This window comes from Eucyclogobius newberryi, unplaced genomic scaffold (genome assembly GCF_026437365.1).
Source record: "Eucyclogobius newberryi isolate DKJ021-1_F unplaced genomic scaffold, fEucNew1.0.hap1 SCAF_18, whole genome shotgun sequence".
NCBI classification, from domain to species: Eukaryota; Metazoa; Chordata; class Actinopteri; order Gobiiformes; family Gobiidae; genus Eucyclogobius; species Eucyclogobius newberryi.
This window is the reverse complement of record NW_027315812.1, coordinates 20,983,445-20,994,021: the sequence shown is the minus strand read 5'-3', so window position 1 is coordinate 20,994,021 and position 10,577 is coordinate 20,983,445. Positions and strand designations below refer to the sequence as shown.

Here is a 10,577-nt window from a genome sequence, read left to right as displayed (position 1 = left end):
TACAAAGGTTTCATTTGACATCTTCATAACTATCTATCCATGGGTTTCAGAATAATGAGAAAATCTGGACTGCCATAGTGATTTTCCATTTAAAGATCCCACGTTATGTTATAAATACTATATCTTTTGAATGGTAATGTCTTATAATGGGTACAGATGGTAGAAAAAGTATAGCTCATGCTGAACAAGGCAGGCAACGGGTCAAGACAAATTGTTAGTCTGACCTATTGCTATGCTCCAGAGCTTCCGCTGTCTGGGCCATTAGCATCAGCAGTTGTACAATGGATTAGAAAAAGACAGATTGGAACGGTTCCAGGTTCGATTCTGGAAAAAAGACGCACAAAAAGACACAGATCACTTGGAGGACTTTATACTGATAATTAGAGAAGAGGAGCGTCCGACTCACCTCGGGCTCACTCTTCCAGGGGTACACGCTGATCGAAAGCCCCCGTCGATCGCTCTTCACCCCGGGCTTAATGCTGTTATTTTTCTGCGACGGTAACTGGAGGAGGGAAACCGTGAACACAGTGCTAAAGTGAAATGAGTCTTGATGTGTTACAGCACATAAAGCTCAGATGCAATCAAAACCAAATTGGACAGTTATGTGTTTCTAATTACACGTCTGACCTTTGTAAAACATCCCATCATCGTTCTGAGGGGAAATAAATGCAGGTTGTATATTTTTGAAGCACATCGGCCTGGGATGTTGAGATAACAGCATCTAAACATTTTAATATCGTTATCCAGAGCTTTGTTTAGTCTATGTCCAGCATCAGAGAATACACTAAAATGTGTCTGGAGAGGAAATATCAGCTACAATTACGGTATGTGATGTCATGTGATTTCTATTAATGAAAACTACTACAATACTAAACAATACTTCTATGTTATGTGACAAAATAAATCCCTTTCAAATAGACTTAAAGGTACGTTCTGTAATTTTTCTATGTGTGGGGTCCGTCACCTGCTTGTCTCCATGGTGATGTTTTTGCATTGCCTGGAATGTTCCACAGTTTGACATGTAACTCATCTATCTAGCATTCACTCAATTGCATTTTTCTTTACATAGAAAAACATTCATTATTACTGTATGTGTGCTTGCCTTTCCACAGATCTGACCTGGATAGATAAGCAAAGCTATTACATCTCTAAGAAGTCGAGCTGGTGGCAGACCCTCCAACAGTAACGTTACATATTGCACCTTAAAATACCATAAATATTCTTTGAAACTGGACATACCTTCATCCGTACCCTCGCATTACCTTTTATGTTCAATATTTAAAACAGCTGCATAAAATATAACTCACTGAATTTTATGACTAAGAGCAGCCACTGATCATGAACACCAAGGATTTTCTTGTCGGTTTAATATTAAAGTACCACTCATGTGCTGACTAAACTGAATTATCAGTCCCCAAAGGCAGAGGCCACAAAATCAATTGTTTTAAATCAGAAACATAATATAGCAGTAACACCTATGACCTGCTCACATGGAAAACCCACTTACTGGACACAAACAATGATGAATCGGAGAACAATTTGATTCATAAACCAAATATCGCCCAAATTTAATCTTTGAATGATTGATTGTGTGTTTGGACCAACCTCTGCTCTCTGGTCAAAGACGGGGTCATCCATCACCTCGTAGTCCAGAGGCTTGGGCTTTCTGTGGGGCAGGCAAATGGACTCATTACAAGCTTTACCCGCAAGAACATCATCATCTACAACAACAACAGAGGGCGTTCTTAGTCGCTGTCGATACTTACATTAACCAGCCCTTTTTCTTGAGCGCTGCGAGGACGCACACAGCCACGCCAGCCGTCAGCAGCAGAAGCCCGATGCCAATGCCAGTGTACACAGCGTCTAATAAAAGAGACCTTCGTTACTATGCTATCTCTAATTCAGCGCATATTGTTAACGGCGTTTTGAGCAGATTGAGAGACAATTTAACACAGAGGAGTTGTTTCATACCTAAGTTGATGTCCTCCAGAGTGGGAGATGGGGTGGACAGGGAAGGCTTCTCTTTAATGTGACAACGGTTACCAGTCCAACCGGCTAAACACCTGTGATACAAATACATACAAATGACAAATACTGCATATAACATTAGACATTACACTGTCTTCTTTACAGTAAACGACACCACATGATTATCCCATCTTTAAACGTTATATTAAAAAACGGTTTATATATTTCCAGTCGTCACTTGTAGCACAGAACTGTCCTATCGTCCACATTGCAAGCTGCATTTACAGATTTGAAGGTCTCATATGAAGTGACGGATACGCTGTCCTGACCGGTGGTAATGGGAATGACCCCCAAAGCGGCTGAGACAAACCACAGAGCTGAAAGTGTTTTTCACTTGTTTCGGCGATGCCAAAACTTGCAGCTGCCTTGAATTAAACCATTTATAATCCACTGTTAAATGGGCTTTTAGTAACATATTGAACCAGTGAATTTCAGTGTATAACGCACAATAGAAAATCATGGACTCCGTGAATATTTTGGCAGCGTATTTCCACTAAAGTATGAAAACAGTTTGTGCTTGTAAAGAGTTTGCCTGATTTGGTACACTGCATCTCCCCTCCAGATCTGAGAGCGCGCTCCAAGTCAACATCTGTTCAAGATCAGTCTGGTTTCTCGGCACAAACGACCTTCTAATGTGAAACACGCAGCCCAGAGATTTAAGCCAGGCCGTGTCATTATCATTCAGGCGAGGCTTGGGCAGTGGCGGTGGGTCCGGCGATGGCTTGGTCGTCCCTGAGCTGTGGAGGGGCCCATGCTGAGGCAAAGGTGGCCCCAGGTCATGCTGCTGCTGCTGCTGCTGCTGTGGCTGTGTCAGGGCTGGGACAGAGGAGGGTGACAGGCTACTGTGTGATACATAATGAGGAGGCACCAACAGCCACAGCGCTCTGAGGAATGTTGGACTCAAGGACAAATGGGAAGCAGACCCAAACTCAATACGCGAATAAATTGCAGAATTAATATTCTGTGGGGAAAATATGGGAACATTTTTGTGCCAATAAATGTAACAGAATGTAACACTCTGTAGAGACATTGGCCCAGTATTTGGACATTTACATTTTAATATAACAAACCATGCACAATAGAGGAAGCATGGTGTAAAAAGGAAAGAAAGAAAGAAAGAAATGCTCCATTGTGCTTTGAAAATTAAAATAAAAGCACATTTTTTGATTTTCATTTTTTTAACTTTTTATTTTCATCAATCAAATAAAAAAAATAAGATAACTATGTGTAACTCCGTGGATTTCAAGGAGATATAAAAAAAAAAAGAAATAGGACTGTTATAGCAATTTGTCCTACAAAATGTGTCCATATAAGGGAAGAGTCATAAATCCCACAAATATGCAAACTACTACTAAAAGATCAATCTAATAACATTGTAGAAAAGGCTCTAAAGATTTTCGATCCAAAAGCCATTTTCATTCTGATGGAAAAGTTGGAGCAGCAGCATTTATACTTTCCAGAGCTCAAATCGGTCCTGCCCAAAGGGAGGGGTTATTATAACTGAAAGCTGCTCTAAACTTGTTTACAAGTCTGTCCGTTTCCCTCTAACAGCTTGTAAAGTATTATGAGACCTCCAATAGGCAAAAGAAACTTTCTTGGATTCAGCTCATGTGACGACCTTTTTCTCATGACATTTTGACTAGGAATAGCAATCAGCCATTCCCTTGGAAGGCATTAGAGGCAGGATCTCTTCAGTTAAGCTTCAGGGAATGAGCAGATTCCCACATGCTTCATGGCGCGTGTCTTTTCCACAGAGAGCAACAACACTGATGGGATTTCCATGTTTTAAGACTCATCTGAGCGACATAGCCAATGAGGAGGCGGTGCAGATGTGATCATTATCTGTTTGTTTGTGCATGTTTGTGTCAGAGAGAATGTGCAGGATGAAACTCACATGCAAACAGGCCCGTGCTTTTCAACATGACACAGACCATCGTGCAAACAATATCTGGGAGGACACTCTGTAAAATTTAACAAAATATTAGTATAAAATTAGCTGATATCAATTTTATCATACTGCAAACAACATAAAACAGTATCCCTGAGGCTGCTTGGGCTAAATCACATTCTTTTTTTCTAGAAATGGTTTTCTTAGAACAATTTACTTCTAAATGTCAAGCATTAGTCTATGTGATTTACTATGTACATTGGAGCAGAAAGTAGATTTTTATGGCTCCATTTTTCATTTCTTGAACGTGTGTCTGTAGGCTATTCCGAGTTTAAAGTGTTGAACAGTTTTGTTTGAAACGCCATTATAGATCTTTGGCATCAAGCTTCACATTTTGATAAAGTGACTGAGGGCTGGCACTCCATTTAGACAAAATGTGGCTTGATTTTATTCGTCAAAAAGCCCAAAAGGTTTTATGGATTCTGGCAGTAAGCAGGGACCTTTGAGGTGTGCTTTAAAGACAGCAGCCACACTTGAAAATGTCCTGGGAGTCGGTGCTCAGGCAGGCACTGGGACATGCAAATGATATTCTGGCAGGGGTTAAGTCGCTGCTGACTAAGTGACACGAGAGGGCGTTGGAGGAAAAATAAAAGCGGTGCATATGGTGACAAAATATCAGAGTGGAGAGCTGTTACCATGGCAGCTGGACTCATCCGGGTGGAAAGGCTTACAGTCGGCGGAGTGGTCACAGCGCTGGTGGAATGGGATACAGGCGGGCACACCTTCACACACCAGCTCCTCCGGTCCACACTGCAGCACAGCTGGGGGAAAACATGAGACGAACATGGGGTTTTCACGAGTCCACTGACGTATGACCAGGTGTAAGTCCACAAACAGGATTAAACAACTCAAAAGTGCTGTTTACGGCTTTGATCACCGTCTGTCAAATTGTCTGTTCACACGTACTTGATTTCACTAATCCAGCTCACATGTCGGGCCTTTTTAAGAGATTCATTGTGATATCCCTTGTGCCATGACTTACACAGTTCAGAGCACCACCTCGTCTCTCATGACTTCAGGCAAGATGAAAGAAATGCAAGCACAACATTGATTACATGAGTTGCGTGCTTTGCCACTATAATTTCAATTTTGCTGGCTTGTTTTGTTGATTACGGTTTCGAAATGTGGAGGTACTCTGCACAGAAATAGTAGTTCAATTGGTAGAAAGGTTATTATCCAAGTGGTCAGTGGTTCAATCTTTGCTGTTAGTCATTTGAACAAGTATGAATACAAAAATAAATCACATAAACAGCACAAAATATGACCTTTTGGTTTTCCCGTAACAGATATAAAATGACATAAGACCTCTTGGTACAATGAATAAAGTACTATTGTCTATAAAAATTGGTATTGAATACTCCTTACTAGTCCTACTCTTTAGCATTGAAATTGAGTTTGAATTGTGTGTATCGTGACAACGTTTGTCCTTGGGAAAGACACCCACCATTTGTAGTTTGTTTTAGTATAAATGTGTGATTGTGGTGGTTAAATCAAATGAAGAATGATGCTTCTGCCAGTAAGTATTGTATTTATGTACATACGACAATTGTTCTCGTCTTCTCCATGGGGACAGTCGGGGACCTCATCACAGCGCAGAAGAGAGGGCAGGCACACGTTGTTGGAACACTGGAAGTCTCCCATGGGACAGCGGCCCTGAGGGGGCAGTGTCCCCGGCACCAGCGTAGCACAGTTCTCTTCATCGGAGCGGTCATCACAGTCATGCTCTCCATCACACCACCAGCTCTGTGAGATGCACTGGAAAGAGTACGCACACTGGAACTGGTCTGCAGCACAGGTCATGGGCTGAGGGGTCACCGGACCTGCAATGGCACAAATGGACCCCATCAGTGTCACACGAAGGAGGGCATCTGTTTTTGAGAGCTGGGGGTTTGGAGCGAGCTGTAGTTCAGAGGTGAAAGAACAATGCCGGTCTAAGGGGAAGAGAAAAACTGTATAAATGTAATTGGTTTCCGCCCCTCTGCCCTCATGGTCCATTACTCTACACCGAAGTCACTCTATAGAGAAATATAATAGAGAGCTGCTGTTTGCAAGCTGGCAGTGGAGCAGGTGGATATGAGAGGAAATTGATAAATCAAAGATGAAGTGACTCTACCCCCAGCGACACACTCGTCGGTGAAGGAGATGTCGTCCAAAGCAATGTCTGTCCAAACGTCCCCTCCCACTTCCCCATGGAAGGTCACCCGGAAAGGTCTGGTGTTGGACAGCACGATGTTAGCGTAGTTCCACTGGCGGCCATGATTCCCTGTCGCAGCCCACATGAGGAGAGGAGCGCCACTCTCTCCAACAGTGTACACCTGAGAACACATCGCAGCGTCACACAGAGCTGAAGCACTGTTTCCTTTTTATGCAGCTGAAATCTGTAAAAGTCTTCCTGAAGTAAAAACCATGACTGAATTTTGACTGAGACTAGTTTGTGATTTTAATGAAATTGTTCCAGTTGTGTGAAGCACTTTAAATTTGCACCACAGATAAACTTGCCTTGCCTTCAATAATGAAATCACCCATAGATTCACCAATTGTCTTGACACTCTGCTGAATACGTGTTAATGTAAAGGACACTTACATTGAAGAATGAAAATCCCTTGCATCAAATTTTAAGCAGTTTGAGTTTATAAATGATCTTGATTTTATCTTTTATCTATTCCTCGTGCCTTGTTGTTCATTTGGAGATTTTTAGAGCTTGTCGTGTTAAATAATATGTTTTATTTGTTACTTTGATATCAGCTACCAAAACCCTTTACAGACAAATAAATAATGTTTATAGCTGAAACAGTTTTCTCGGACTTTCATCGATTCCAGTGGGGATTGAGTGATAGCATAAAGTTGAGTTTTACGACTGATCCAAATGAAACTGTCAGGTTGATGATGGATAATGGGAAGACGAAAATTTAAATGGATGTGTAAATTATTTATAGAAATGCAGAGGAACTGAAATAACCTTGAGAGTTCCCATCCTGTCTGAGCCGTGCATGTAGAACCAGAAGCGCAGGCGACACAGGCCGATGCTGGCGGGGTATGTGGCCCTGGTTGTCACCGTGGCAACATCACCTTCTCGTTGAATTGCTGAATAGATGTAAAGGTAGTTCCCGCCGCCACCTGAGACAAAAAAAACAGATATATTTTCTTTCATATCGTGCAGGTCTACACAGTGCAAAACTGATAACTTCTAATGAGCTCAATTACAGTGGATTGAGACAAAGTGATTCAATGATATATTAATAAAATGTTGGAACCCTAAAAAAGCACACATGGCTTCTGTTTTTAATTATACAAATCTAACTTTAATCTCTATTCCTGCATCACCAATTCTAACCCAAATCCGGGGTTAGTTTTCACTTTGGCTGCAATTTTGCAAAAAGAAAGCATATTGTGTTGGTTTGAAAAATAGTCTCTTGAGGGGAAAAACTGCAGACATTTATCAACTTCTGAGATGATGCAGCATCAAAAAATATGGCGGAACAAAGTGGGCGTTTTCCACTTGAGTTAAAGGGGATTTAAGTCCATCTCAATCCATGGCACGCACAAAGCCTCACTCCCACCCACAGCTGTAGATCCATCACTGACTCTATTATGCATGCATTTCCTCTATGGAATTACAGAATCTGATATTAATTTATTGTTTGAGTTTTGAGAAAGTCTTGGCTTTGTTCAACTCCATGTTTGTGTATAGAAGATTGTGCTGCTTTCCAGTTCTATTGATCGGCGCTGGTGGTATTATAAGTTCAAATACAGAAGCCAGGGTCCACATTCATCTTTTTGATCAATAAAGTTCACTGAACACAATCAGGAAAGGAGCTTTGATAGGACAGCTAGGGCACGAGTAAGAATTATTTTACAACCTCAGCAAAATAAGATTAAATAACAGAAAAGTAGCGTGAGCTTCGCACCCTGAAATTTAGATTCCTGCCAGTAAAAAATGTACTATTTGTACCACTAGTTAACAACAACAACAACAGGTAAATCAATATTGCATAGTACTGTAGTGGGAATAAGAAATGCAGTTCTTAAGAATAATTCTCTTTTAAAGCCATTATTGACAGATGAAGACCAAAATCCATTGCACTGGAGTTCAGGTTGATCAGGATACATTATTATATTTAAGCTATTTGAAGCTCTCATACTAAAAAATTAGAAAGACTCTTTAGATAAAGCGAGGTTAAATGGAAAGAAGTAAATAGTTAATATTGCCCAATGTCAACAACACAAGGCAATTTTATGTGGGTATTAAACAGAAGAGGTCCCAGGATTGACCCTTGGTGCACACCTCAAGTTCAAGGCCGTGTGATCTGAGACAATAAAAAAAAAATTGCATAAAAAAATTACCAATTAATAAGGCACCTTTTCAACTCTTTACAGGGTATTATGGATTCACTCGTTACACTTGATGGTGATAAGCTACTGGAGATACAGTAGGCTTGAAGTAAATGCAGATTGAGGTCGAATTCACCAATGCTGGGATTAAACCACTAACCTTCCTGTGCATAAGACATGCACTTTACCACCTGTGCCAATTTCACCCAGAAGTAATTGGCGATTACTGAACGTCTAAGAAGTACAGTGTGCAGAGACCTGGAGTGTGGTCAGCCGGAGGTTCTGTTCCTGAGGTGTGACTCTGGTGACTTATCGCCCAATCAAAGTCGTCAGAAGTACCCTGAGAAAGCTGGCAGCTCTCCTCCCATTGGCCGGGGTCCATGTTGAAATTGCAGGAGCCTGGCAAAGTGGCTATATGATCTGCATGAAAAGTGGAGAGGAGTCAGAAGAATAAAGGGTCCGTGAGGGCAATCTTGATTTCCTCCTGCAAGAAGATGGATTCAGATCAAATTTCCGTGTCTATTCACCACAGTATCTCTCATCTGATCCATCTGCGCAGTCGGGCTTGCTGTCACATTCCAGGTGAGACTCAATGCAGTGGCCACTGAGGCACACAAAGTCTGTCACTGCAGGGCAACTGACTGGTACAGCGCCTGTCACACGCACAAGAAGCACATAGTATATTGAGCAGAATTTATTTTCCCTGGTCTCATATTTTGAATTGGATCCTTTTAAGATATACCACAAGAGTTCAAGATAAGTATCTGCCAAATCAAAAGGTGTAAAGTTATACAGTACAGGTCCAACCAAAACATTCAAGTTAAAAGGCAATCCAGTATTTTATCAAATTTGTTTAATTTCACATATTTGTATTTGTCTTATTTCATTACTTAATTTTGACCTCTGTGAGATGAAATAGTGCTCCACATTGGTTGGCACCACTTTTGGACTTTCAGTATAATAAATGTATTTTAAAATGTACAGACATTTTATGGAATGGTACCAAGGCCAAATAAAGTACAAGGTGTCAAAAATCTGACAAAACTAAAGGGTTTTTTGACCAGACCCAACACCTTTGCAGATGGCTGTGCTGCTAGCTGTTCTAAATCAAACTATTCTTAGAGTCCATGTGACAAAAGTGTAGTCTAATTTAATGTAATTTAATTTAAGTCAATTTAATTTAAGTAAAGCAAAGGGATTGCTTTACTTAAATTAAATTAACTTTATTATGAATAAATTAATTAATATAAATCAAGAATATATTTAAGATCTGATCAAACATTTTGCCTGTTTTTTGGTTACGTTTATAATGTTACTTCCTGAATTCACATGGCCAGAAAATCTGACATGGGTAATTCCACAACTGTTACTTAGCAACCATATTGTAAACAAGGGCCAAAGGGTTAATTTAATTCATGCAATAGTTATGATTTGACAAATATTTACACGCTCTACTTCTTGATCGTTCTTGGACTTGCGAATCTAATATTTTTTTTGGTCAAATTTCCTTCACAATCTACAATTTGACTGATCAAAGAGTATGATCATTATGTACCACAGGGACTATCTCACCAAACAATGGCATGATTAGAAAAATATGAGAACCTGTCATATGGGTTGAATACATACTAGGATCATTGTTTTTTCCAAAAGTTTTGGACAACACTGAACATCTGTTTATTGTCACAAATGCCTACTCTATTTAGCCAAGGATAGACGGTATACAACTGCGTACAAAGGCCTGTCTGGGAAATGTAAACCTGCTCTTCTGTTTGCTTGCTGGGTGCACAAGAAAAGAGAAGAAAAGTGAATAAGGTGGATCAGAGCAAAAGACCAAGTACATTAGTGAGTTTAACGGGTTAAGGCCGTGAAAGGCTTTTGTCACGTTTGAGAGCATTTCAAGTGATGGAAGTTTTATCATTTATATGGTTTTGGAGAGACTACTTGTCAGTCAGAACATGCACGCCATTTGCATTTTTATTGATGTTGTACTTGCCTCTTGGTCACCATTTATGCCCCTGTGTTTGCGTGGCTGTCTAGCCCTTTGCCAGCTCCTGTTTAATGTGGAGCATCAGCCGCAGACATAATCGTGAATCTGTTGGTCATTCACTGTCATTGTCTGCCCCAAATTCAAACTCTCCCAGAATGTGCACTGGCACTCCATGGACTCCAATGTTCTCATACTGAGCGCACTAGTGACAAAATCAGTTTCATACTTTGAACTATCAGCTGAAAGGATCATGAAATCATTTTTATGGCAGAATGACGT

General features: G+C 40.6%; 1 protein-coding gene across 1 annotated transcript in view; it reads right to left on the bottom strand.

The window, feature by feature from the left end:
* Positions 1-230: 230 nt before the first annotated feature.
* malrd1 (MAM and LDL receptor class A domain containing 1) overlaps positions 231-10,577 on the bottom strand; it is a 30,914-nt gene continuing 20,567 nt past the window's right edge. Inside the window, 13 exon segments of the mRNA XM_072450432.1 lie at positions 231-273; positions 275-324; positions 407-502; positions 1,606-1,666; positions 1,767-1,863; positions 1,972-2,063; positions 3,923-3,989; positions 4,612-4,737; positions 5,518-5,796; positions 6,090-6,291; positions 6,936-7,093; positions 8,567-8,728; positions 8,836-8,961. Of these exon segments, the coding sequence (XP_072306533.1) occupies positions 231-273; positions 275-324; positions 407-502; positions 1,606-1,666; positions 1,767-1,863; positions 1,972-2,063; positions 3,923-3,989; positions 4,612-4,737; positions 5,518-5,796; positions 6,090-6,291; positions 6,936-7,093; positions 8,567-8,728; positions 8,836-8,961 (1,559 nt within the window).